Source organism: Myodes glareolus, chromosome 22, assembly GCF_982192425.1.
Source record: "Myodes glareolus chromosome 22, mMyoGla1.1, whole genome shotgun sequence".
Lineage (NCBI taxonomy): Eukaryota > Metazoa > Chordata > Mammalia > Rodentia > Cricetidae > Myodes > Myodes glareolus.
Genome location: NC_142047.1, coordinates 11,917,057 through 11,944,562, shown reverse-complemented (window position 1 = coordinate 11,944,562; position 27,506 = coordinate 11,917,057). Strand labels below are relative to the sequence as shown.

At 53.6% G+C, this 27,506-nt stretch overlaps 3 protein-coding genes and 1 pseudogene across 6 annotated transcripts in view; 1 reads left to right on the top strand and 3 right to left on the bottom strand.

Annotated features, from left to right (window-relative positions):
* The window catches only part of Pkn1 (protein kinase N1), a 29,513-nt gene extending 23,665 nt beyond the window's left edge, over nucleotides 1-5,848 (top strand). For all 4 annotated transcript variants that reach the window (XM_048444523.3, XM_048444520.3, XM_048444521.2 and 1 more), the window contains 10 exons: nucleotides 2,310-2,389; nucleotides 2,462-2,537; nucleotides 2,626-2,717; nucleotides 3,708-3,884; nucleotides 4,052-4,114; nucleotides 4,226-4,302; nucleotides 4,561-4,703; nucleotides 4,954-5,061; nucleotides 5,156-5,236; nucleotides 5,575-5,848. In XM_048444523.3, the coding sequence (XP_048300480.1) occupies nucleotides 2,310-2,389; nucleotides 2,462-2,537; nucleotides 2,626-2,717; nucleotides 3,708-3,884; nucleotides 4,052-4,114; nucleotides 4,226-4,302; nucleotides 4,561-4,703; nucleotides 4,954-5,061; nucleotides 5,156-5,236; nucleotides 5,575-5,778 (1,101 nt within the window). In that variant the 3' untranslated portion in view covers nucleotides 5,779-5,848. The remainder of the gene's footprint in view (nucleotides 1-2,309; nucleotides 2,390-2,461; nucleotides 2,538-2,625; nucleotides 2,718-3,707; nucleotides 3,885-4,051; nucleotides 4,115-4,225; nucleotides 4,303-4,560; nucleotides 4,704-4,953; nucleotides 5,062-5,155; nucleotides 5,237-5,574) is intronic.
* Nucleotides 5,849-5,921: 73 nt separating this feature from the next.
* Nucleotides 5,922-9,632, bottom strand: Ptger1 (prostaglandin E receptor 1). Its single transcript, XM_048444525.3, has 2 exons — nucleotides 7,239-9,632; nucleotides 5,922-6,665 (listed from the first exon to the last, which is right to left on the bottom strand). The coding sequence occupies exons 1-2, from the start codon at nucleotides 8,277-8,279 to the stop codon at nucleotides 6,399-6,401; spliced, it is 1,308 nt and encodes a 435-aa protein (XP_048300482.1). The 5' UTR covers nucleotides 8,280-9,632; the 3' UTR covers nucleotides 5,922-6,398.
* Nucleotides 9,633-11,441: 1,809 nt separating this feature from the next.
* Gipc1 (GIPC PDZ domain containing family member 1) lies at nucleotides 11,442-24,302 on the bottom strand. Its single transcript, XM_048444524.3, has 7 exons — nucleotides 24,157-24,302; nucleotides 14,907-15,227; nucleotides 14,008-14,193; nucleotides 13,734-13,914; nucleotides 13,066-13,178; nucleotides 12,228-12,309; nucleotides 11,442-12,105 (listed from the first exon to the last, which is right to left on the bottom strand). Exons 1-7 carry the CDS (start codon nucleotides 24,274-24,276, stop codon nucleotides 11,954-11,956), a joined length of 1,155 nt encoding a protein of 384 aa, XP_048300481.2. The 5' UTR covers nucleotides 24,277-24,302; the 3' UTR covers nucleotides 11,442-11,953.
* A 2,403-nt stretch (nucleotides 24,303-26,705) lies between these two features.
* LOC148118418 (Nuclear RNase P) lies at nucleotides 26,706-26,935 on the bottom strand (annotated as a pseudogene).
* Nucleotides 26,936-27,506: the final 571 nt, after the last annotated feature.

Below are 27,506 nucleotides of genomic sequence, written 5' to 3'. Positions count from 1 at the left end.
CCCCCACAGAGTTCCCTGAGTCTTGGTTGTACAAGTGTTTTATAGAGGTGTCCACTGGGACTGGACTCCACACCTCTGCATTCTGATTGATTATGGTTTCTGTAGTGGTCTCCATCCATAGCAAAGAGAGGTTTCCTTCATGAGAGGTGAGGACAAATATTTAGAGTATAGTTAGGGACTGTGCTGGTTCAGTACAGTGGTGGCTATCGGTTTCCTCCAGGTTCTGTAACTTCACTAGCTCTGGGTAGTTGGCTGGGTTTCCAGTACCTGGCATATTTTGTTGAGCGAGTCTTAAGTCCAGTTACAGAGCTCTTGGTCTAAAACATGAAGAAAAACAAATCAATTTATATCAAAGACAGATTTTGTTGCTCTCTTGATGGGAGTTACCAAACAGTGAGAGTGCAGCTGTCATGAACTTGCTCGAGTTCTGTGGCCGTGGTGTTTTTGTAGAGCCAAGGAGCTGACTCAGCTCTGTGAGCCTGTTGAGTGCTGCACGGGAGAGTAGGGGACAGACCCCAGCACTTTCCTATTGATCCCCGTGGTGGGGATGTCATAGACAGGACTCCTGTGGGTCACCACATGCTCCTTTTCTTTTTCCCTTGTCTTAGTTAGGGTTCTGTTGCTGTGAGGAGACACCATGACCATGGCAACTCCTTTTATAAAGGAAAACATTTCATTGGGGTGACTCGCTTACAGTTCAGAGGTTCAGTCCATCACCGTCATGGTGGGACATGGAGGCAGATATGATACTGGAGAAGTACCCGAGGGTCCTACATCTTGCAGGCAACAGGAAGTGGTGTGAGTGTACACTGATTGAAACTTGAGCAAACGATTCCTTAAAGCCCATCCCCACAGTGACCCACTTCAACAAGGCCATGCCTCCTAATAGTGCTGCTCCCTTTGGGGGACATTTTCTTTCAAACAGTCACATTCCCTCCAACCATTTCTGGCTTTGATAGGCTGTATATCCATGGGCTGGCCTATCAGCATTCAGAATTTATCTATTTTCCTCTTATATTCATCTATTTGTTTGTTTTTTTATTCTGGATTTGTCAAGACAAGGTTTCTCTGTAGCCCTAGTTGTCCTTGAACTCACTATGAGACCAGACTGGCCTTGGACTCACAGAAATTACCTTCTCTCTCCTGAGTACTGGGATTAAAAGTGTGTGCCACCATGCCTGGCTTCTTTTTAAAGTTTTTAATCTTTCTATTTACTTTGTGTGAATGTGTGGGCACTCATATGGAGGCCAGAGGAACAACTTGCAGAACTCAGTTCTCTTCCTCCACCTTGTGGGGCCCAGGACTCAAAGTCAAGTCAGACTTGTCGACAGGTGCCGTACCCACCATGTTATGTTATTGGCCCAGTTCCCTTTTCTTTTTGTACCATGTTGCTTCAGCCTCCTGAATGCTGAGATTGTTCCCACTGCACCTAACTGTAGTACCTACTTGTCACCTCTTTCTTTCCGTTTGACAAAGGGGTGGAACCTGGGGTCTCACATGAGCTGCACCCTCAGGTCCTGATTCTCTCTCTCTTTCAATATATGTGTTTGTATGTTGTTTTTATGGGAGTACATATGTGTTACACCTCACAAGTGTGGGGGTCAGAGGACAACTTGTAGGAATTGATTCTGTCCTTTTACTGTGTGGGTCTTGGGATCTGCTCAGGACACCAGGCTTGGTACAGGAAGCTCCTTCCCTTATCTCAGCCATTTTGAAGGCTGCCCCAGGCCTGATTCTTTTCAGTCAAATGTTCATGTGGCATAGCTAGGCCGGGATGGAGCTCTGTAGTAGAGCACTCACCTCGCAGGTGTGAGGTCCTGCATCCCATGCCCAGTCCAAGTCCATCAGTCCATCAGTCTGTCCAGGCTGAAACCAGTAAATATGAAGTATACTGAGAGGAAAATGGAGCAGAGATGAACGGGGGCTCTGTTCTTCAATCAGGAGTCATCTGATGCCTGCACAGGCAATCTGAGTAAAGGGTTACAGAGGAGGGACCTAGGCCTGGGGATACAAGCCTGGGGCCTACGTTAACCAGCAGGCTGAGGCAGAAGGATTACAAGTCCAAGAGATAGCTTGGGCAATTTGGTGAGAACCTGCTCAAAGAAAATAAGTAGTACCAGGAGTACCATGTGTAACAATGTGTAGAAACTGGGTTCTTTCCTAGTCCTACAAAACATCATGTAACTGTGAAGGCAAAGGTCCTGGGGGGAATGTGTGGGTCAGGCATGGGGAGGGGAGGGAGCAGCTCGAGCCTTGTTGGCTGTTAGGGATAACTCTGATTTGTGGCTACCATGACCTCTGCACCACAGAGTTCTCCAACCCATGAATCCACCACCTCTCCAGAGCTGCCTTCAGAGACCCAGGAGACCCCAGGCCCTGGCCTGTGCAGGTGATACCCCTCCCTACCCACCCCCCGCATTCCTGCCTACTCTCTGAGTTCACTAGCTCCCTTTTTCCACAGCCCCCTGAGGAAGTCACCCCTGATGCTTGAGGACTTCAAGTTCTTGGCAGTGCTGGGCCGGGGTCATTTTGGGAAGGTGAGGCAGGGGAAGGACTTCTGGGCTCAGAGGTCTTCCTCCAAGTGCCAGGGTGTCCATTAAGGCTCCTGTGCCCACTGTGTTCCAGGTGCTGCTGTCTGAATTCCGCTCTAGTGGGGAGCTCTTTGCCATCAAAGCCTTGAAGAAAGGTGACATAGTAGCCCGAGATGAGGTGGAGAGGTGAGGCCCTATCCTGGCCCTTGAGGATTTCTAGGAAACAGCCCAAGAGTAGGTCACTATTGAGCGTTTCAGTGAGAGGCTCATGGTACTAGAACTTACAACCTTCTTACCTAAGACTTAGAAAGTAGTTACTGCGACTCACTGTGCCCCTTCTCCCCTTCCAGAGTGAATGCTGCTATTGTCTCCCACTCTGCTCATGGGTTAACAGTCTGCCAGAGATCACACAGTAGGCAGGAGGTTCAGGACTAACTGTAGGGATGTGGGACTGCCTCAGTTTTGGGGTCAGGGTCCCAGGTAAGATGCCTCTGTCACCTGTGCTTCCGGATGCTAGGAAAAGTTGGGCCTCCCTTCAGAGCTCAACCTCCTGATCTACCCATCAAATACGCGTGGAAATGCCTTTCACATAGGGTTGTCTGGTGGATCAAGGAAGAAGGTCTATTTAAAGTGTTCTTCACGGTCCTTGACCCTTTAGAGGCATTAGACTGTCCCAAGACTTCCCAGCCACCTTTGTAATAACCAGGAACCTGATCCAAAGTTTAAATGAGTAAGAGGGATTTATTTACTAATCTGGAGAGAAGCTGCCGTGTCTGCCTTAAGGCGCTGTGCGCAGGAGCTTGGTGACGTTTCTGGTTGTGTGCTCCTTTGTGGACTGTGCTTGCGGTCCTCTCACAGAGACTGAAACTTTTCCACCCTGAAGTTCGGACCCGGTTCCTCCACCTGCTTTAGTCCTTACATGGGTTGCTGTCCCTAATCCAGTCCCCAGCACGCACTTGAACTGCTCTGATCAGCCTGTGCCCTCACCTGCTTCCCAAGACAGTGCGTAGATTGTGGGTGTGTAGCAGCCACGGTGCCCAAACTGAGAGGGAATAATCCAGTTGCCCAAAGTTGCACAGTAAAGTAGGTCCTCAACAGACACCTGTTGTGAGTGCCAGAGGGCATGGGCGCAGGTCAGGGAGCAGCAGGGCCCTCTGACTTCTGCCTCCTGCCTAGCTTGATGTGTGAGAAGCGGATTTTGGCGGCCGTGACCAGGGCAGGACATCCCTTCCTGGTGAACCTTTTCGGCTGTTTCCAGACCCCAGAGCACGTGTGCTTTGTGATGGAGTACTCAGCGGGAGGAGACCTGATGCTGCACATCCACAGTGATGTGTTCTCCGAGCCGCGGGCCGTGTGAGTCTTCTTTCCTGCCCATCATTGGAGGCCCCATCCTCCACCCTGCCTCCCACCCTCCTCCCTGCCTCCCGCCCCGCTGACTCCCACAGAGCTTTGGGACCCCAGGGGTTAGGGACTTTGGCGCCGGTGGAGCCAGGCTTGTGTGAACTTGTGCGTCTCTGCAGCTTCTATTCCGCCTGTGTGGTGCTGGGGCTGCAGTTCCTCCATGAACACAAGATTGTCTACAGGTGTGTACATGAGAGCATGTTCTGCCCATAGACTGGACATGCTCAAACTCTGTACAAAGCCCCCACTCCCAATCACCCCTCTTTACATCCCCTGACACCCCCATTCCCCAGGGACCTGAAGTTGGACAATTTGCTCCTGGATACTGAGGGCTACGTCAAGATCGCAGACTTTGGCCTCTGCAAGGAGGGTGAGGGGCTGCAATCCTGGGATGAGAGGAATAGGGGGTGGGCTACCTTCTGATAAGGCCGTACGTAGTGGTCAGGTGACATTTTCTTCTCTCTGGGCTTTGCTTGCAGGCACATGCTCACCCTAAGAGCTTCAGCCCCTCCTCCCTGGGTCACCCTATACTGGTTAGGGGTAGGGCTGACTGTTTGGTGTGTCTCATACTCTACCACCGCCCCCAGCCACTGGTGGCTCACATGGCCTTGCTTTCCACCCCACCCAGGGATGGGCTATGGAGACCGGACCAGCACATTCTGTGGAACCCCAGAGTTCCTGGCGCCCGAAGTGCTGACAGACACATCTTACACACGAGCAGTGGACTGGTGGGGACTGGGCGTGTTGCTCTATGAGATGCTGGTTGGGGAGGTGAGGCCTAGGCTCCTTTTTTTTCCTGTAGAGAACATGCATGTGCCCCGGCATGGGATGGGAATCTGCTCCTGCTATGTTAGCTTTGCCTCTCTGATCTCAGTTTTTGTAACTAAAGCGAGATACTTACCCTCTGTAAGCCAGCTCTGGGGCACCCCCAGGGGTAGGGGTGGGGCCCTTGGGTAGTACTGGATGAGCTGGACTGACTAAAAGTGGGGTCTTATTCAACCTGACTCTCTCTGCCCTCCAGTCTCCGTTCCCTGGGGACGATGAGGAGGAGGTTTTTGACAGTATTGTCAACGATGAGGTTCGTTATCCCCGCTTCCTGTCAGCAGAGGCCATTGGCATAATGAGAAGGGTAAGCATACCCCTACCACAAAGGGCAAGGTAGGCAGAAAAGGGTTCTGAGGCACAGGACTCAGATACACATTGACATGTGCCTCGTCTCACAGCTGCTGCGGAGGAACCCAGAGCGGAGGTTGGGAGCCACTGAGCGGGACGCAGAAGATGTGAAAAAACAGCCCTTTTTCAGGGTGAGCAGACTCCTTCCTCACCCTGTCAGTCACCCCAAGGACCTGGGTGTTTCTCCCCATTCATTCCCACCCCGAATCTAGTTGTTCCATCTCAAGAGTTTTATTGCCCTCCCGAGGCCGCCATGATTCCTCCCAAATGTTACCTCCTTTTGTCTGTACCTCTCATTCCCCCTCTTTACTCCCACTGCTAATCCAGGCCCATGTCATTACAGGGCTAACCTGAGCTACCCCAGACTCCCTTGATCTGAGCTCTAGTCCCTCTGCACCTTGTCTACTTCCTGCTGGTCTCCAGACTTCCCCGCATCCTCCATCATGACTTTCTGTCCCCCTCTCCACAGACGCTGGGCTGGGATGTCCTGCTGGCTCGTCGCCTGCCCCCACCCTTTGTGCCTACACTTTCGGGGCGCACAGACGTCAGCAACTTCGATGAGGAGTTCACTGGGGAGGCGCCCACGCTGAGCCCACCCCGGGATGCCCGACCCCTCACAGCTGCGGAGCAAGCTGCCTTCCGGGATTTCGACTTTGTGGCAGGAGGCTACTAGCCCCAAGCTCCTGCCTTGCCCAAGAGTTCTTGGTTTTAAAAAGGCCTTTGGGGTTTACCCCATACATGCATTTTCAGTCTCTGTGTGCAATCTGGGGTGGGGTGTTCTTGGAGCAGGTGATGGAGGCAGGCAGACAAAGCGGAGACAGAGCTGTGCTAGGGCTCAATTGAATGGTCAAGCTGGGAACATGCATTAGTGGGGATGATTACGGTGTCAAGGGCTGTGTTGGAGAACATTGGGGTAGTGGGCACAGGGTTAGAACAGAGACCAAAATGAGGAGAATGCTTGGTTGCAAGGCAGTGGCAGACACAGGAAGTGGACCCAAAACCTCCTGCGTTTGTGGGGAATCTCTGATCTCAGAACTAAGAATTCAGTGTAGTGCGCATGCTTTTGGAGCTGCTGACCCGAGGATCCCACCTCTGATATTTGGAACATCCCAATGTGTCTGCGCCACCGCGTGGCCAACGTTAGAATTGTACTCGTCTGGGTGGAGCCTCTTTCACCAATGAGCGGTCACAGTGTGTGTTCCCGCCACACAGGACACATCACCCATGTTAGTGTTTGAGGCTCTCTACACCCTTGAGCCCTGCCCAGTGGTTTGGCTTAGCTTCTGGGCACACTCAGAGATGGCTGAAGCCACTGTGCCGGGAGCTACGCAGTGAACTGGCCTCCCAGGCACCCTTGGTTAGGCCCAGCTCTGTTGGGCCATCCTTTGCACCGGCCCTCAGGGGCAGGAGACGAAGCAGTTGACGCAGCACGGCCTGGCGCAGCAGGATGTACACCCACGGGTCCAGGATCTGGTTCCACGACGCGAGGCGCACAGCCAGGAACAGCGGCCTTTGCAGGGAGCTAGAGTTCCAGCCCCCGATAGCCAACATCACCAACACCTGCGAGAAAAGCAGGCATGAGCAGGTGTGAGAGAAGGGGTGGGGCGGGCTATTCAGGGCAAATACTGTGTGGGGAGGAGAGTGACTGAGCAAAGGTCGTCAGTGAGTGCGGAATCTAGCTAGAGAAGACCCGTTTTGCTAGCACACAAGACAAAAGAAAGGTAAAAAAGCTGGGGAGGGCAGGCGGTGGTGGCGCACTCTTTAATCCCAGCACTAGGAGGTAGAAGCAGGCGGATCTCTGTGAGTTCGAGGCCAGCCAGGTCTACAAGAGATAGTTCCAGGACAGGCTTCAAAGCTACAGAGAAACCTTGTTTCGAAAAACCAAAATAAAATTAAAAGCTAGGGAGGAAGAAGGCTAGAAATGAATGAAGCTGAGGGACGAACTAAGAAGCCTGAGTGGATAGGAGTAAGATACAAAGATCCAAAGAGGGCGAAGGTAGAGCCAGGGATAGCAGAGGGATAAGACAGAGGGACAGAAGAAGGGTAAGGCTTTTTGTGTAGACGGGGTGATGAGGGGGCGGAGCCCAGGAGGGGGAAGGAAGGAGTATGGTTGGAGGAGCGGCTGCCCCTCACCAGTAGGGGACTCCAGCAGATGCACGACACCACCATGATGCCCACGAGCTGGCCCACCATCTCCACGTCGTGCGCGCGAACCCTGCGCACCGAGCCGCCGCCCCGGGAGCTACGGAGGGTGGCGGAGGCTGAAGCGATGGATGAGGCAGACGAGGTGGAGGCCAAGTGTGGTCCCCGGGACCCCCAGCGCCGGCGATCTTCGGAGCGCTGGCGATCATCGAAGCCTGTGGTCTCACGGAGACGTCGAGAGCGGCGACGCCTCCAGCGGGCTCGCAGGAGCGCCATGCCGCTGAGCGTATTGCACACGAGTGCCGCAAGGAGCGCCGCCAGGCCAAGGCCGGCGAAGAGGCCAGCAAGCAATGCCTGGCGCCAACCTCCACGAGGTCCAAGACTAATGAAACACCAGGTGCCAGGGTACTGTAGCTCGTAGTGACCTACGTGTGCTAGCGGCAGCAGCGCCACTGCCAAAGCCATGGCGGCCAGCACGGCTAGTGCCAGGCGTGCATGGGCCACTGACATGCGCGCCGCATGAAGCAGCGGCTGCGTGACACCCACGCAGCGCTCCACGGCCATGCCGCAGCCAAGCAAGAGTGGGCACAGGCCGAAGAAGACCATGCAGCCGCCCAAGAAATGACAGGCCCCGCCAGCAGGCGAACGTCCTGCAGCGTACAGGCGAAGCACCAGTGCTCCCGGGATCACATGGCCTGCCAGGTCAATGGCCAGCAGGCTAGCAACGAACAACAGAAAAGTGGCAGCTGAGCGGCGCCGCCGCAGACGACCTGCAGCTTGCGCCAGCAGCGCCAGTGCCAGCACGTTGGACACTGCACCCAGGGTCATGGAGAAGATAGGCAGCGCCGGTGATGTGCCGGAATCGCCTGGGGGCACCGTTGATGTGTTGGGGACCCTGGGTGTTGCACACGCTGTTGCCTCGTCCGCTAGGCTCACGTTAAGCCCACACGGGCTCATATCAGTGGCCAAGAGGGCTAGGTAGATAAGAGGAGGACACAGTGAGGCTAGGGTCCCACCACCACCAGGATCCATGTAACAATGTGGGCTCTGTGCCTAGGGCACCTCCACACGACCCTGGTTGCGCCATCTCAGATCCCTCTTCATCTGTCACTGTCCCATCCCTTGTGCCTGTCCTCACTCTGCCCCTACATCGGTCTACTGCTCCGGGGACTCGACTGATCTGGCAGACATTCTTAGTATCTTTCCTCATCTCCCCTCCTCCCCACCTTGTAGTGCATCATATTCCTGGTTCATGGCTTCATGGAATAGACCCTGACCCCTTTCTGACCCAACTCCAACCTTCACCATGTCTGTCCACTCTCCTCTCCTTTTTTCTAAGTCTCCTTGGCTGTCCCCAGAACTGGTTGTGTAAACTAGGCTGACCTTAAAGAGATTCACCTGCCTGTGAGACCTGTGTCCTGGGATTCAAGACTCACACCACCACGACCAGCTGTTGGTCATCTTTTCTTCCTTGACGTCCCTATCCCAACAGCTCCACTACTATAGCCAGTGGCCATGTCCTTGTCTCCAGGGACACACTCTTGATCTCCAGTTTCATCTCTCCCGGAACAAGCCATCTCTATACTTAAAGACTCATTTCTGGGCTCCAAGGTCACTATGCCCCGTAGCCACATCTCTTGCCTCCACGTTCCTGTTCCCACAGACCCCTCCCTGCTTCCATGGGCCCATCTTCGGTGCTCTTGGACTCCATGGGCCCACCTCTCTAGAGTCCCGTCTTTGTTGCCAGAGTCACACCTCTCTGTCTCCATGGCAATCTCTCAGCAGTCTGGCACTGCCCTATTCAGATGCCCACCCCATACTCCTACTGTGAACCAGCCTCTGGCTTGTTCTTCATTCTCTAGTTGAGAGGGCTAAAGCAGACATGCAGACATAACAGATGGACAGTCAGCCTTGGGCTGAGAGCATGAACACAGTGAGACCAGGATGGCCATAGACCATCATTCAATGCTCTCCTCTTCCCTGCTTACCGACCCTCAAGTCCCGGCTTCTTACCCAGTGCTGCTCAGGATGCAGGATCCCCATGGCCCGGAACTAGGCTCCTGCTGCCAGCGCCAGCTGCTCCCTGGCTCCCAGCAGGCCGCTCCCTCTTCCTGGGGCGGCTCCTCGGCTCCGAGCCGCCTCCACCCGCACCCCACTGGCCTCCAGGGGCTGCTCCACCCCATGCATGTCTGCCCGCTGGGGCTGGGAGCCGTGAGTGGGCGAAACCTCTGCTGCTGGCAATGGTCAGGATCACTTGGGCTCAGTTTCTTCCCGCCAAGGACTGAGGTTCTCTGAATTGGTCTGGTCTCTGTGACCCCCTCCTCCCAGTGAGGCAGAAGCAACCCCCCACACCCTCACCCGGGCCTCTTGCCTGCCTCATTAATAAAGTGGATAAAATCTAAACACTGGAAAATGTGAGCATCGCCTCGGGCAGGCTGGGAGGTCTACACACTCTCATGGGGGTGGGGTGGGGTGCTATCGCCATTGGGTTTAAGCGTTTGGGAACTAGCTGTGTGATGGGAACCAGCAATGTTGTCTGCCCTTAAGCCTTTGAGGTTTTCACAGGGTGGATGTAGGTGAGCAGGACCAGGGCAACAGGGACTCATTCTTGGAGAAAGGGAGGTGGCTAAATGGCTCAGAGGAGTCAAGTTAGTATGGGCATCCTGCTTTAAGGTGGGGTAAGCAATTCATAGGGCACCTGAACCACATCCTGCACCCACAGTTACAGCCTCACTTTACGTCTTAAGAAGCAGAACGTGCAGTCACTGTCCAATCAGTCATGATGGCAAGTAAACACTGGATAGCTCCCACCATTGCTGACTTTAACATCCACTCCCTTGGTACCCCCCAAATACCCCTTGGGACGGATGTTTGCCCACACCTTAGCACAGGGTATAAACTGCACTTTACACTGTAAGTCTGTTACAGTCCTAGGGCACGCCTCCTGGAGACATTCCCCCACAAACCAATGCACATGGGCACCCAGACCTTGCCCTGCCTGAGTCACATAATCACATCTCTAGACACTCTTAAGGCCTAGCTGTTTACCAATTCCTAAACAAGGACACACCGAGACCTATGCACACACTGGACACAGCTACATGACCACACTCAACACCCCACTGCTCCCTGAAACTCAGAGGACCCAACCCTTATCCACTCAACAAAGCCACACATCCCCAGCAGCTCCTATCAGAGACATGCAAGACCCCAGTGCAGGACCTGAGGCATAGTTGAGCGACAGAGCACAGCCTAGCACGTGTGAGGCCGTGACCTCAGTGGTCAGGGATGGCAAGTCACTCTGACAGTGGCCGGCATGTGCATGTAAATGTCTGGTATCCAGTCTGCATCTCCTGCCTGGAGTCAGGCAGCCAGTCCTGCTCAGCCTTCTTGCAGCATCTCCACTGGGCTCACCCCCAAACATTCCTCCTGGGTGCTGGAGAGGGACCTCTGGCCTGGCTTCCCTCACTTTCTCCCTGCTCTCCAGGTCTGGCCAGGGTCCCACCCTACCCTTTCCTTGATCTTCCTAAATCCTAGGATGAAATGGACTGTCAAAACAAGCTTGGCAGGTTTATATCCCTGCGAAGCACTGGGCCATGGATGCCTATGTCCAAAGTACAACCAGCCTCACCCAGGGTGCTGCAGAAGGGCAGCAGGCCTTGCTGGCTCCACAGAGGTGTTAGCTGCAGTCTCCTCATACAGGGAGGCCTTGATGAGTGGGGAACCAGGTCTGAACCTCAAGTAAGCCAGAATCCCTACCATTGCCTGGGAGCTTCATGGCCTGATGGACCCCAGCCAGGGGGAGGGGCTGCAGGCCAGCCAGGGGGAGGGGGCTGTGGGCCAGCCAACTCTTAATTCAATCTGGAATCCAGGAGATAGATTTCAGCTGCAGCATTCTTTCCCCGCCACCCCTTCTACCCCAAAGCCAAACAGTTCCCAGAGAGAGTCTATATCCAAGAGAGTAAGTGGGGTACAGGAGCCCACTGCCTTGCTCACCCCTCCCTCCGGCACTGTCTAAGGAGACGATGAGGAACCAGGGTTCACAGCAGTGTGCACTCAAAGGGGAGGTAACAGGATCCAACTTAGGGGCTCCTCTCAGGGAGCTGCTGAAGGGGGTGGTAGTATTGCCTTTACTAGGAGGGTTGTGCCCCATTTCTGTAATTCTGTTGTCAAGAAAGTAGGGCGAGTCAGACATGGTGGTGCACACCTTTAATCCCAGCACTGGGAGGCAGATGCAGGCGGATCTCTGTGTGTTCAAGGCCAGCCCGGTCTACAGAGTGAGTTCAGGACAGCCAGAGCCACATCATCAGACTCTGTCTTGAAAAACAAAGCAAAAAAGTAAGGTAGGGAAACCTAGAACAGAACTGAGGCTCAGGAGACAGGAAGGGGCAGTTTGCCAGCTGATAGTGGAAAAGTGTTGGGGACAGAGGTGGTTGGTTGCCCAGTGTGCTCGTCCCTCCCCACACGCTTACTCTGCTGAGGTAGGTGGGGAACCCGCCAGGGGGTGGCCGGGGACCCCAACCAGGCTGGGCACCATTGTGATCGGAGTAGGGCCAGGACCACAGGCCACTTCTACCCCATGCCATCCTCAGGCTGCTGGGTTATGTGCCCTAGCTGGATGCTCAGGTCTTGGCTGTGGGACCCCTTCTGAAGGTCTCAGTTAGGTCAAGCCCAGGTTATCTCAAGGTCCAGGTTCAGTTCCAGTCTTAGTAGCGGCCAACCTTGGCATCCCCGATGGCCCCCCAGACATCAAAGACGAATTCGTCTGGGAATGCGAAGTCACCAAGCCGTTCATCCAGAGCCTCTGCCAGTTCATCTGGGTTCCTTTTGTCTTTTCCCAGCTCCACCATGGTGGCAGCTATCAGGGAGGAGAAAGATGGACACAGATGGCATGAGGGACAGAAGGGTGCAGGCTCAACTCAGCCTGGATGAGACCTGGAAGCCTGCTCCCACCTTCCAGGCATGGGTGCCCCCACTCACCCAGTTCTGTGTCTCTGATCCCCATGTAGCTCTCTAGCAAGTCATCCACCTTCTCAATGGCTTTCTCCTCGAAGGCTGATGGCTGTGGAGGGGATGAGACAGCACAGCAGTGTCAACAGACTGCGGTTAGAGTGAATGTCTACGGTGCTGGGGACAGTACCCGGGGCCTCACACATGCTAGGCAACAGCTCTACCAATGGACTGCACCCCCAGCTATGTTTTACATTTATTTATTTAATGTGTAGGAGTGTTTGCCTGCATGTGTGACTATGTGTGCGCCCGAGGAGGTCAGATGAGGACGCTGAATGCCCTGGAGCTGGAGTTAAGGGCATTTGTGAGCTGCCCAGTATGGATGCTGGGAACTGAACCTGGGTCCTCTTCAAGTGCAGCAGGTGCTCTCAGCTGCTGAGCCGTCTCTCCAGCCCCAACGTTCAGATATTATTGTTCTTATTTTGAGATAAATTCTAAGTTGCCCAAACTGGTTTTGAACACTAAACCCTCAGATCTCAGCTTCCCAGGTATCTAGGATTACAGGTCCCTGTCCACAATGGGCTGGCTTTCACATATTTCCTTTCTGGTGACAAGCTCTTGTGGTTTGCGTTACCCTTGAATGCGAAATCCTCCTGCCTCAGAGACCATGCCTAGATGTGGTTTTTGTCTGCATCACTAAGGTTCTCTCTGACAGGAAGTTACTAGGACTCCTATTTTACAGTAGGAAAACCAAGTCTCACTTGCCCAAGGAAGGCCCCAAAGTGGGGAGGAGGCAAATTTAAGCAGAGGTGTCCAGAGTCCCTCAGGTAATGAGAATGCTGTCACTGGCCCAAGGTGGCTCACTCACCAGATCCTCCACTGTGGCAGGACCCCGGGATCGGAGTCTGAGGGTCCCTCGGCCAGTGCCCAGTTGCAGGCCGGAGACAGGGTGGCCCCCCGCTGAACGCTGGCTGATCATATCTACGGGAATTGCAGCATAGTTAGTACTGCGCTCAGGCAGCTGAGCTTTACCGCCTCTCACTGTCTCCAGGTTCCGCAGGCTCCTCGGGATAGGGGCTGGATTCCAGGAGACAGGACTTTGCATAAATGGAGAGGGGTAGCGGGGGTCAGGCATAAAAGAAGCTAGAAGAGAATCCAGGACAATCTATTTGAAGGGGTGAGAGCTGGGGAGGGGTGGGTATAACTACTGGGTCCCAGATCAGTCCTATCTACCCATACCAGGGGCGCCTCAGGCCCATTCCTGAGAGTTAGTGAAGCCAAATAGAAATAGCAGCAGGGCATGGGAGTTGTGCAGGGCAGCCAAGCCTCACTTCTCCAGGCTGAGGGGGCTGGACAGTGTTGGGGGCAACTTCCTTCAGGCTGGGCTGCCAGCCAGCACCCAGTTCTAGGGTAGGGTGGGGCAGGCTCCACTTTTCATTGCAGTTTGGGTGCCACCTGCTGGTGGTTCCCAGTACTGCAAACCATATTTTTGACGTGTTCAAGGTCATCCCAGTGGGTGGTCCAAGGTTTGCTCACCAAAGGCTTTCCGAGGCTCTGTGAGTTTGAGGGTGAAGGTGCGGCCTCGGGGAAGTTCCTTGAGGAGCCTGGCAACTTCATAGTGCCGACAGCCCAGCAGGCTCTGCCCGTTGATGGCTTCAATCATGTCACCGACACTGATGAGCTGGATGTGGTCAATCACACTGCCTTCCTTGATGCGCTGTGAAGGGGCAGGTGTCAGCTCTGGAAGCTCCACTGAGGTCCCATTACAGACTCTGACCACTGACTAAGGGTGTGCCACCCACCCGGGCACCTTAATGAAGGCATAGCCGGCCCCGTTGTCGGTGATGGTGAGCCCCAGTGCCTCCTCAGACTTGAATACTTCCACTTCTTTGCGCTGCCCCTTAACGTGGGCAAAGATGAAGTCCTCCAGCCCAATCTGGCCTCCCAGGAGCTTGTCCATATCCACTTTATGGGTGTTGAGGGTGCAGAACATCACCTGCAGGGGTAGGGCAAGAAGCTCGTCCCCTCCTCCCTGGGTCCCCTTCCTAACACTTGGGATAGGAGGGGAGTCCAGAGAAGATACCTACCCCAGGGAACAGTGACACCCAGAGCCAGGGCAAGGTCCACTAGCTCATCAAGTGCTATGAGCAGAACTCAGTGAACACTCAGTAAATGCTGGGGGACGGATGAAGGAGTCCAGATTCCCACCTAGCCTTCCACCTGTCTCCACTTGATGCTCAGTCCACTGCTGCCCTCCCTGTGGCTTCTCTGCTTCTGTCTTGGGGTCGTGTCTCCAGTGAATCACGAAGAAATACAAACTGCTCCTGACTACCAGTTCCCATTGTGCTCTGGGGCACAGGCCTAATGCCTCGTGGAAACCCAGTTACCACCTGTGGTCACCAATCCTCCACAACCTACCAGGCTGCAGACTACTCCAGACCTGAAGGGAAATTAGCATCCACACCCCTACAACCTACTGGGGTACAAACCTCTCAAGGCCTGGTAGGAAACCCACCCCTACATACCTTCTGGGGTACCAGTCTCTCAAGGCCAGACACGAACTAAGAATCCTGTTGCAGCCATGCTTATTAGATTCAGGGGTTGGTTGCTGGTGAGCAGATGGCATCAGCACCTGACCCCCAATTAACAAGAATGCACAGCACACCCAGGCCTGTGGCTTCCTCTCAGGGGACCCTGGCCCCACTGTACCTCAGCAGCTGGTAGTCGGAAGGCCTCAGCAATCTTGCCATACAGCTCCTTGACATTGGTGAAGCCCTCGATGCGGCCTGTGGGACTACCATGGGCCAGCTGGGTGTGGAATACAAGGCGAGGCCGGAGGGCAGCAGGAGGTGGGGGTAAGCCCATCTGGGACTCCCCTGCTCCGCTTCCACCAAGAGGTCCAGGCTCCCCGACTCCCAGTCCGCTCCGGCCTGGCTCCGCCTCTTCATTTTCCACCAGAGGTGGTGCCTTTTTCCGCCGCCCCAGTCCCAGTGGCATGAGCAGCCAGAAGTGGGGGCTCGGCCAGGAGACCTGCAGAAAGGGAACTGGGCTTCATGCTCTGCGTGACAGCCTTGGGTGCCACCATCACCACCACATGGTACCAACACCAGCCAACACTGCCATGATCTGCAGAGCAGATATCCTTAACTGGGCCCTGTGCAGGCTGGGGACGCGGGCCACCACTGGGCCTTAGCCCAGCCCTGACGACATGACTCATGGCTCCTAGGCAAGGGTTCCAGGATACCTCCAGAATATTGCCCCCAGCACCCCCCAGCCCCGTATAAAATTGTGTTGTATTTGCACTGTACAGACTTGGCTAGTACTTGGCCACAGAGCTGCAGCCCCTCCCATACTCAGGAATCAGCTCTAGACTTAAAATCTATGAAAACTCTTGTTCTACTCTATTGTTTAAGGGGTAATAACAAAAAATTCTGTCCATGTTCAGCACAGGTGCAAGGCTCTTCCCAAATCAACCAATCCTACCTTCCTCCCTCTGTGCTGGGGTTGGATCTCGGCCTTGTACATATGTACCCAAGCCACATGCCCAGACTGCTCCTTTTTATTTTCAGACATTTATCTCTTTGCTGCTCAGGATAACCTTGAACCCGTGATCTTCCTGCCTCACCCTCTGGAGTAGCTGGGATGTAGGATATACCAGCACAACCTCCCTGAGTGTGTTCCATCTAGTGGGTTTGATCTGGGCATCCAGAACAGAAGGCTGGCTCTACCTGGATGCTGGGGTGCAGCACAGTGGGGGCCATATGCAGAGGAAGGCCCAGGTCTCTTGCCAGCAGTGGGTACCTATTACAGCCCACACCACCTGCTGTGACCTCACTCAGCCCTCCTTCAAGAACTCCTTAAGGCATCGGCTCTAGCTACACCCACTTAGATGCACGAGCACACACTCTGAGACAGGGTCTCACTCTACACTCTAGGCTGGCCTAGAACCTACAACCTCCTGCCCTCAGCTTCTCAAGAGCTGGAAGATAGACGGATACCACATCGGTTTCATTGTTCTACCAGCTGCACTCATTAAAGCTATGTACAAAAACTTCCTAGCCTTTGGCTGGGGAGATGGCTCAGTCAGCAAAGTGCTTCTGAGGACTGGAGTTGGAGCCTTAGGATTTACATAAAAACCAGATGAGCTGGCGATGTGCTTGAGTCCCAGGCCAGTGAGAGACCCTGTCTCAAATATCAAGGTGGGAGACTGGCGAGATGGCGTGGTGGGCAAAAGCAGGGGCCATCAGGCCTGCAGAGCTGAGTTTGGTACCTGGACCCACATGGTAGGTGTGCACTGTGACATGTGCACCTACACACATACATATGCACACACACAAAAATAAACAAATGCAATAACATGAAACACCCCAGTGGACAGCTCCTGAGGAATGACACCTGAGGCTGGCACACACATTTGCACGGGCAGACGTGTGACACACAGGAAACAAAACCCTCGAGTCTCTCCCTCAAAGCACACAGCGCATGGCCCCTGCCAAGTCCCTTGGGACAGGGCAGGCTGATGAGTTCTAACAGGAAGTAGCACGTGACACATCAGCACAGAAACATTAATTACTGGAGCAATTCTCCCGAGCACTACAGCTCCTGACAGAGCGACCAGCAACAGCTGACATGGTGGTAATGCACCACGCTGCATGTCTCCCCAGCGGCAGCAACTGTGGGGGTCTGGATGAGAACGGCCCCCACAAGCTCATACATATTTCAATGTATGGTCTCTAGCTGACAGACTGTTTTGAGAAGGGTTAGAAGGTGTGGCCTTGTGGAGAAATGTGGGCACTGAGGTCAAACACCTGTCAGGCCCAGCGTCTCTCCGCTTGCTGTCTCTGAACAAAATGCAAGCTCTCACTGCTGTGCCAGCACCATGCCCGCCACGGTCTCTGCCACGATGCTCATGGACTCGTCCTCTGACACTGTTAGTAAGCCCTGAAATAATGCTTGCTTTAGTGAGTTGCCTTGATCGTAGTCTCCCCACAGCAGTACAGCAGTGACTAAGACAGCATGGATGGACTCTCTGACAAGGTGCAATGGAAACGCAGCCAGAGCGAAAAGCACCAGTCAGGCATGGCGGCGCAGTATGGATTCAGACTTGGGTAGAACTGCACTTGAGGCCAGGCTGGAGAGCTTAGTGGGGAAAGCTCAGTGTACATAAGAAGACTGAAGTTCAAATCCCCAGGACCCACGTAGCACTAGATGTGGTAATCCCAGCAGGCTTATCGTGAAAGCTGGAGACAGAATGTTGAGGAGCTTATGGGCCAGCTAGTCTGGTACATGGGGGCAATGAGGTTCTGCCTCAAGCAAGGTCAAAAGGAGGACTGACCTGGGGTTGTCCTCTGACTTTCACATAGGCGCGCACACACATTCAGGCCAGATTTGGTGGCAAGAACCTTTACCTGCTGAGTCATTAAACTGGCCTCTGTATCTGTTTTCATCTCCGTTTTTCTTCCTTTGAAAAATATACTATTACTGTACATACATGCACATGTGTGAAGGTGAGAACTTAGAAGGCAGGTCAGTGGATCTATATATTGGACTTCAGGGCCAATCTGAGGTTATAATTTCCAAGACAGCCACAGCTGCCTAGAGAAATTCTGTCTCACACCCACCCCACCCCTGCCAAAAAAGTGTGGGCTACCATGTTTATGTGTATGTTTCTGTGTTCACAGAGGTCAAAGGAAGCAGCCACATGGCATCCTCTACTGCTGTCCACATATTCCTTTTGAGGGAGGGCTTTTTACTTCCCTTTGGCTAGTCTGGCGGCCAGCAAGCCCCAGCTATGCTGGTCCTGGAATCAGAACTCGGGTCCTCACACCTGAGCAGCAGTACCTGTAACTGTCTCTCCAGCCCAGTCCCCTTTTTCTTTCTCCCTCTCTCTTGCAAACAAACTTGTTTGGGGGTGGTACTTACTATATTCATGACTAATTTTATTCATTTTTATTTATTGATTTGATTTTTCTTTTTTCTGTTGGTTTTTCAAGACAGGGTTGTTTTGAAGCAACTGGCTCTGGCTGTCCTGAAACTCACTTCACAGACCAGGCTGACCTCAAACTCACAGAGATCCACCTGCCTCTGTCTTCTCAGTGCTGGAATTAAAGGCATGCTCCAGCACTGCCCACCTTTATTTTCCTGAGTCAGGGTCTTGCCATATTATCCAGATTAATCTTGAATTCGTGGTCCTCCTGCCTCAGTCTACAGTAGCTTAGGCTATCAGCATGTACCACCATGCTCAGCCATTTTACTTGAACAGACCCCTGACTAGGAACACTACATCCAATTGTACAGCTGTTCGCTATGCTGCAGACACAGTAGGTATTAAGGGAGCAAAAGGGGTGAACCCCTGCCCACAGCTGCCTGCTGAGCTCTGGCCCTGCTGTGGCCTGTGTCTCTGGGAGAAGACTATCTTTCTAGTTATTTACAAGAGGTACAGTAAGCTGGCTGGAGCTGACCATCCCCTCCAGAACTGTGTGGTGCTGAAGCAGGGAGTGGGGCCGTGTGACAGTTTAAGAAGCGCCCCTCTCTGACCTCCCACACACAAAGGTCTGGGACAAGAGCGTGCTAGAAAAACGTGGACAGCGCAGAGGCCCTGAGGTAAAGCAGTTCACACGCAGCACAACTCTGAATAGTGCGGCTGGAGGGGGAGGAGAGGACAATGGAGGCAGAGCCTTTCACCTGTAGCAGGAGGATGGGATGGAACCAGGCTGCACACACAAGGTGAACCATCATTGGTTCGCACCCAGCCTGACTTCATTTTCAAGCCACACTGATTTGTGATCCCCCGAGAAGCTGCTTGGCCTGGACAACTATCCATAGTGACATTTCACCCGCCTCGCTGGGGCTCATGTAGCCCAGGCTGCCCCCATACTTGCTAGGTAGCCAAGATTGACCTTGAACTTGTGATCCTCTTGCCTCACCCTTCTGAGTGGGAACACAGGAGTACATCAGCTCAGTTCATCTCATTATCTTGGGGCAGGGTCACACCAAGAGGCACAGGCTTGCCTTCAACTCCTGACCCTCTTCTTTAGCTTCCCATGCCCTAGGGACTTCCTGTGTTCTGCAGATTTGTTCTCCTGAGGGGCAATGCAGGTACAAAGGAACCCAGCTGGCTGAACCACATCTTCCTGGGGGTTCCCTGCTCACTGCCATGCACTCCTCTTCTGACCCTGCAGGCTCCATTCCCACCCCACTCGCCTACACTACAGTTGCCTCTGGGTCCTCAGGCATCCTTTAGCCTCCAGTCAGTCACCTCTGCTCTGCTCTGCCAGGAACCCCACTGTCCTTTAGGAACCACAACCCGTGTCACAGCGCCTTCCCTTCAGCCTCTGAGCTGTCTTAGGGCCTTTGCAAGGGCTGCTCCCTCTGCTGTCCAGCACCCTCCCTCATGCCCTTCAGCAGGGAAAGGCATTTTATGTCTTTGTCCACTGTCCGCTGAGGGGAGAGATCTGTGTGTCACCATTGGCACCCTCAGTATGTGGGACAGAACAGCCACACGAAACCATGTTGGATGAGTGAGGGCCCTGTGTGGCTGAGGGAGGAGAGGCAAGATTGGCCATCTCCCAGGAGAGCACAAGCCCCACGCCATGGCCCTCACCCTGTTCTGGGCAGTGCCTGGGCAGGGAGGCACCACTTGTCTTCTCGCTGGAGGCTTGCTTTTGCACATGGGAGAATCAATGGTGCCCAACACCTTTTTATAATGTTCAATGCTCCTGATTGGCTTGTTAGTGGACTGCCTGTTAACTGTTCGGTTTGCTGACTTACTCTGTGTGTATGTAGGCATGTCATATTGTCAGCGTCTGTTGGGACGTGCCTGACTTACTTCTTTACCTCCACCAGGTGTGTCCCGGAGGTCAAAGACAGCTCTTCAGGTTTGGAGGCAAGTGCCTTTACTCACTGAGCCAACCCACCTTCTTTAAGATTGTAGTTTGCATTATTTATATAGGTATGAGCCTGCATGAGGCTATGTGCACCTGAGCGCAGGTGCCTGCAGAGGCAGAAGGCACCAGATCCCCTAGGGATGGAGTTACAAGCAGTGGTAAGCAGCAGAACACAGATGCTGGGAACCCCTCACAGCTGCTGAGCCCTGCCTCCGGCCCTCACTGTGCTCCTTGGGTACGTGCTCACTCATTCCCATGAATATGTAGGTGCGTGTGGAGGTTAGAGGTCAACCTTGGGTATTGGTCTTCAAGTGCCATCACTTGGCTTAAAAAATTTTATTGGGGTTGAAGAGACGGCTCAATGGTTAGAGCACTACCTACTCTTCAAAAAAAAAAAAAAACCTGAGTTCGAATTTTAGAACCTACATAGCCTCTAACAACTGCCTCCAACTCAAGTACTAGGGAGGATTTGATATCCTCTTCTGCCCTGTGTGTGCAGACATGCATGAAAACCAAAAAAAAAAAAAAAACAAAAACAAAAACAAATCATACATAAAATAAAAGCTTTTTAAAATTATTAGTTTGAGGCTAGGCAGGCCAACACAGCAAATTCTAGAACAACCAGAACTACATGAGACCCTATCTCAAAGAAAAAGAATTTGTGTGCATGTGTATTGTCACAGTGTGCAGAGGTTGTGGGAGTCAGTTCTCCCTTTCTACACTCAGGTCACAGGCTTGGTGGCAGCCTCTGCACTGTTGAGCCATGTCTCCAGGGTCACCCCTCTTGTACCGGGAATTGAACTCCCAGCCTCAAGTATGCTAAGCAAGTGCTCTACCTCTAAGTTATCCCATATCCTCAGCCCCATTTTGTCTTTCTGAGACAGGGTCTGCGCTCTCCAATTAGACTAGCTGGCTAATGAGCACCACAGGTCTTCCTGTTTTGTCCCCAGTGCTGGGTAACAACGGCAAGCCACCATGCCTAGCATTTCCATGTGGGTTCTGACTGTCAAATTCAGCTGGCGCAGCAAGCTCTTTACCAAGTGCCGTCTCCATGGACTACCTGGCCACTGCATTGTTTTCTTTTGCTTTTCTGAGGAGGATCTCCCTGTGTACTACACAATAGCCTCAAATGAAGATCCTCCTGCCTCATCTCCCATGTCCTTGGGTTAAATAGGCCTGCTCCACACTTGGCTGGTTCGGCTTTACTTGGATGACTTTTTTCTTACTGATTTGTGAGAACTCTTTATATATTCTGGGCACTAGTTTTTTTACTGGTTCCTTCATCTCTCTGTCCATAGTTCTGTATCCCAGTATAGTACAGTCACTCTCTGGCTACTAGACAAGGGTAAACTCTAATGAATTACGTAGACATGTCCTCTAAATTATGTCACCACACTCACTGCAGAGAACAGCAGCGGCACCCCCAGTACACTCTCTAGACCACCAGTCCTTGTTCTGTAGACCAGGCAGGCCTCGAACTTGGAGACCTGCCTGCCTATGACTCCTGAATGCTGATATTAAAGGTGTACACATCACTGCCTGGTTTAGGGCAAGTATCTTAACCCCTCTGAGCTCAATCAGAGGAAACCATGTGTGCTCCTGGGGTGGCTCCCGGAGCACTATTAGGGTGTATGTCGTGTTGATGCACTGTCTTTCCTCACTGTCTTGGAACCCCACACCCCGGCCTCCTTTCTGTCTCTGTACATGTTCAAGGCTCTGGTTTAGTCTAGCTTTTGTGTGCCCTCTGGTGAGTGACACAAGGCATTGAGGAAAATGCCACAGACCCCGAACTGTAGTATGGTGGCCCGGATTCAAGCTCCCTTGCCACTCACCAGTGGCACAGACAAAGTCAAGTTGCTCAACTTCATGAGGCCCCAGTTTTCCCATCTGAAAATGTGGCAGAGTTCGTGTGTCTCGGGGTGTGCTGCACGGCACCTGCTCAGTACTCCAGCGACACGTCAGGAAGTGTTAGAAGTGTCACTATTTGCAGTGAGAGACAAAGCTCCAACCTTTCATCTACTAGGAAGGTGCTCTATTGCCGGCCCCTCCCCTCCCCCACCCCTCACTGCTGGATCCTCAGCAGGGGTTGTACTGCTGACCCACACCTCCAGACTGCCCCAGTCTCTATTACTGTTATATTCTTCCTTCCCTGGCCCAGGGGCACCCAAGTGCCTAACTTGGCAAGGCTATTCCAGACAACTCCAGGCAGTAGGCTTGCCCCAGCCCCCACAGGACTCGGGCCTATGACTTAGCTGTTCATCTCCCAACATCCCAGCTGTTGTTTATCTTTGTGTCTCTATTTTTAAAGTTTTTTTTATGCGTATGAGGGCTTTGCTGCATGTCCATCTGTGCACTGCTGGGTGCCGGGTGCCTGCAGAGGTCAGAAGGCTCTACCGTTAGAGATGGTTGTAAACCATGTAGGTGCTGGGAATCGCACTCCCAGCATGCACTCTGTCTCTCCAGCCCGTGTCCCTATTTTAAAATGCAAACCAGGTAGCATCTGTCATCTGTCTCTAACCTCACAAAGGGATCCCACCATATAGGGATCTTGAAAATTAAAAAGCGTGTCCTGTGTACCAGGCACCCCAGATTCCCCCAGACTCACATCTCTAGTCCCGTGCCAGTTATTCTACACTTTGTGAGATCTGTCCCTGCCCAGTGACGCTCTCTGAGAGCACACAGATCTGCAAGGGCTGCCCATGGAAACTTGTGGCCTCTTCCCCTCTAGAGTGCAGAGAAATCTATCCTGCTTTTGGAGGGCAGTTTCCTCCAAGCAAAATATGGAGCCTGGCCCAGTGGCTGCTTAGTCCTTGTAGGTGATGGGGGTGTAGCTCAGAGGTAGAGCACCTGCCTGGCATGTGATGCCTAGGGTTCCCCAAGAGCTGAACTCTAGAATGTCTTATACCTAACTGACTGTGGCCCAAGACCCACCATGACCGTTGCAGAGCTATGAGCACCTCCCACTGTCTGTAGGAGCTGAAGGGAAGTGGGTTGGATGGATTTCCGGAGTCCAGCGCTCTCATCCCAAGAAGGGCCTGAAACTGAGCAAGCCCCACCCGCAGTCACAGAAAAGCTAAGTGGGAGGAACAGGAAGCAGGGATGGGGGTTCCTGGGGCTCAGATAACACCTGGCTTAGGGGACACCACACCTGCTCCCCTGTCGTCCCTCCCTCCTAACCCCCCAGCACAGTACTGCTTTGGGGAGGGCAGGAGGCCTCTGATTCATTCTTGAAAAACCGGATCCTGAAGGTCTCCTCTCTCCAGTGTTTCCGGGGCGGGGGCTGAGGGGCGTGAACGCACCGCTCGCCCGGTCTGGGCCGCCGAAGCCCAGCACCCCAGATACCCGGCCTCTACACTCCCAGGCATTTCCTTCGCAGTAGAGTGGACAGGGTGGGTAGAGAGGGTATGGGATTCAAGGACCCATGGTGTTTGGGCCTTGCCTCTCCAGCTCAAGAGAAGGGACACGAGGGCAACTTGGAAGCTGTCTAGTGACCTGTGGGCGCGGGGAGGGAAGCAAAACCCAGCAGGTATGGCTCTGAAGTGAATATGGGGGTGGCGGTGTGCAGTGAGTCCAGGGGCTGATCAGGGACTATCTCTGGTATTAGTTTCTGGATTCAAAGGCGTGGATCCCTCATCCCCCACCGGCCACTCACTACCTGTGTGACCTTGAGTGAGTCACTCCACCTCTCTGGCCCAGGTGCCTCACTTCTAAAAGAAGTTAAGAGCCCCTCCCAGGAGGCTGTTTTGATTCTGTGCAGTGCACCGAAAGCGTCTGACGAGAAAGCGCTGGGTCCGGGCTAGCAAGTCGGGGGAGGGATCCAAACTATTACTCGGTTGTTATTGTTATACGGGCCTGGTGGTCTCGGTATCCCCGCGGGCCAGCTTCTGGGCAGGGGCCCGGGAGGGGTCTGGACCCACCACCAATAGGGAGCGTCCCGGGTGCAGAGGGCAGGGGTGGACCGGAGGCCCCGGCCAGCGGGGAGGGGGTCCGTCCTTGGGGTCTCGTCGCGGTCAGCCCCACCCTGCCGTCACGGCTCCATGCCCGGGAGGCCGCCGCCGGCCGGGGACACTCACCTGCGCCGCCGCCACCCCGCGCGCCCAGTTCGGTCCTCTGGAAACTCGGCCCGGCTTCTCTCTCGGCCTCCGGTACCTGGGCGGGGTCGGCGTCCCGAGCGGACCAATCAGCGGCGGCATCCCACACTCGCGGCCAATGGGAGCCTCCGGTCGGAACGCTCCGGAGGGATCCCTCCGCCGAACCTCGGCCTCCCCCTCCCGGTGCGCTCAGTGGTCCGATCTTACTTGGTCTAAATGGCGGCGGGCTGAACCATTGCGGAGCTGCGCGGGTGGGCGGACGGGAGACAGGGCGGGAGCTGGCGGTAAGAGTCAGATGACAGGGTTTGGAGGATTGTGCGCGGGCATCCTGGAAAGCGGGCTGTTTGGGAGGTCAGCGAGGGGGCTGAGAGGAGCCCCCAGCCCAGCTTCCCTCCCAGAGAGACTGATTCTACAGAGTGGGCCATAGTGAATGGGGAGGGTCCCGCGTGTCTCTGCTTCTTCCACTCTACACAATAGACAAAGGCAATCGTGCATTCATTCAATCTTTAAGTGCTCCTGCCTGGTACCAGGCTCGGCCTTGGCTCTACAGACACGTGGATGGAGAGAGAACCACAAAGCACTTTGCGAGCAAAGCTGTGTAAGAAGACACTATGGAGCATATTTAAACAGTCGACTTGTCAATTGAGTACCTACTGTGCAGAATCCCTAGATGATGACCAACCAGTGCGGTCCTTTACTCTTCTACTTCCTCCCCACGCCCCCCGAGACAGGACAGCACTAGTTATCCTGGAACTTGCTCTGTTGACCAGGATGGTCCCGAACTCACAGAGCTCCGCCTGCTTCAGCCTCCCGAGTGTTGGGGTTAAAGGCTTTTCGCCATTACTGCCCAGCTAGGAAATTGTGTGTTTTTTTTTTCTTCTAGGTGCTCCAAGGTTGAGCCTCATCAGAGTTCCTCTTCCTCTTGTACTGGGAGTAAAACCATACTCTTGTGCATGCTGGCCAAGTACCCAAGGTGAGACACTGTAGCTGGACTTTCCTTTGGGCCAGGTGCCGGCACACAAAAATGACACAGAAACTTGTTATTGATTATGAAAGCTTGGCCTTAGCTTAGGCTTTTACCCAACCAGCTCTTATAACTTAAATTAACCTGTTTCTGTTGATCTATATTGCGGGGGGCCATCCTGTCCCGCAGGAATGAACGCCACCAAAAACGAGAATTCCTTCTCTGGTCACATCTTTATTTGGAGCATTTCCTTGAGGAAAATTGGGGGAAGGGAAGATAGAGCAGGGACGAGAGAAAGCTTAGAGAGAGGAAGTAGGGTCCCGAGGCATCTGCTTTTAAACGGCGGAGCAGCCTGAACGCTGTCCCGATTGGTCAATGCCACTCTGCTGGTCTGAGCATGTGCAGGCAAGGGTGCAGGCAGGGTTGCTCAGCCCCACGTGGCTACCTCCAAACTGCAGGACCACCTGTGCCTCCAGGTGGCTCCCAACATCTCCCCCTAATTATTGTCTTTAAGAGCAATAAGGCAAAACTATTTTCCAATCTGGTCCCCACCTAGACGCAGCATGCCAAGGATATCTGCTCCCACCCATCCCCAAGGAGGGAAAAGGCAAAATAGAGTCAGAGATAAGAGGTTGCACAGGGTGTTGCTCAAGTCGATGGTGTGAAACAGCTGCTCTTGGCACCGCCCAGAAGGTCATCTCTGCTGTCTCCGCACGAATCTTCCACAGCAGGACACTCAGCATCCACTGGGTCATCTTCTTTTTTATTTCTCTTGTCGGTCTCGCTGGCATCCAGATGTATGTCAGCATTCCTAGAAAAACATAAACAAAACTCTCCTCCCAAATTAACATTTAAGAGTATTAAAAACTCTCAGTGTAAAAATTCAGCACAATCAGTACTGGAAGTAGGCTGGTTTTGAACTTAGAGATCTGCAGGTCTCTGTTTCAAAAAGCAAATCTTGTTTGCCTGTACCAGCAAAATTTTGAATTAAAAATTAAGTGTAAAGAATGCAAGAGAAATCCTTTCTCTGGGGGAAGCTGTCACTGGTAATGTAGTCCCCCTCTATTGTTTAAAAACCAAAGCAGTTGTCACTGGGAATTGAACTCAGGACCTTTGGAAGAGCAGTCAATGCTCTTAACCTCTGAGCCATCTCTCCAGCTCCTCTATTTAGATGGAAAAACCTCTAGGTAACATTGTTTATCTCACCAGGTGCCTCAGGCAAAAGGTCCGCCTTTCTTTGTTACCTAGGATACGGTAACCAGGTAAACACGCCTTTATTATGATAATCACGACCAGTTCTTTAAGGGAGAATGGGCGTAGCATCGATCTGGCTACTTCCTGCTGACGAAGGGACGTTGTTTAGGGGATAAATGTTTTTATCTGACTGAATTTTTGGCGACAAATGTTTTTATCTGACTAAATTCTTGGCGACCTTGACTGAGGGCGGCAGCAGCGGAAGCGGCGGCTCCGTCTCTGAGGCGCGGCCCACCGTGGCGCGCTCCGCAAGGCCCAAAGGCATGGCTCCGCCCCGGGCCGTGCGCGGGCTCGCCGTTTATCCCGTAACTGCGAACTGTACCTCAGCCTCACCTCAGGCATTGAATTCGCACCGCCGGCTGTGAGTCTTTTTCAAGCTCCGGCGAGGGGGGGGGGCATCCGCCCACCCGTAGAGGGCCCGCCCACCCGTGGAGGGCCCGGTCTGCCCGCGCGCGGAGCCCCGTTCTCTGGGAACTCACCTCCCCGCTCGCCCATGTTGCTATGGAAACACAGTTTTTCCGCAGAGCCGATTCAGCTCCTCTCTGCTTTCTATGGCGCCGCTGCTCACCACGCAGCTTCCGCCTCAGTCAGGCGAGTCCGCTCAGGTGCTGAAAAAGTCCTCCAAAAACCATAGCCCCGCCAGAAGGCCGGGACATATAGCCTCTGATGACACACGGACTTTAGCCTGCCCGTCGCCATGGCGATCTGGCTTTCCGTAGGCCCCCAGCAAACTCCCCGCCAGCAACCGGCCAGCATGGCCACGCCTCCCGAACGAGCTAGCACTGGAGAGTGCAATTTTGCGTCTCCCTCCTGAGTAGCTGGGATTACAGGTGTGCACCACCGTGCCTGGCCCACTTCCGTGTTTCTAATCAGGCATTACCGCTCAAAGGCGGGCCGGCTGCCGCCAGCACTCTCAGCACGATCAAGCAGCTTGTCTTTCTCAGTCAAAAATTAAAGTTTTTTGTACGTGAGAGCCAGAGACTGAGCTCTCTAACAAAATTAGGCGAAAATCACCTCCAAAAGCTCTGTGGCTCTTTAAGAATAGGAAAGGCAGTCTTTGAACTCGATCAAGCCCGCCTCCCTACGAGACTGTTGCCTCCAGTCTCTAACAGCG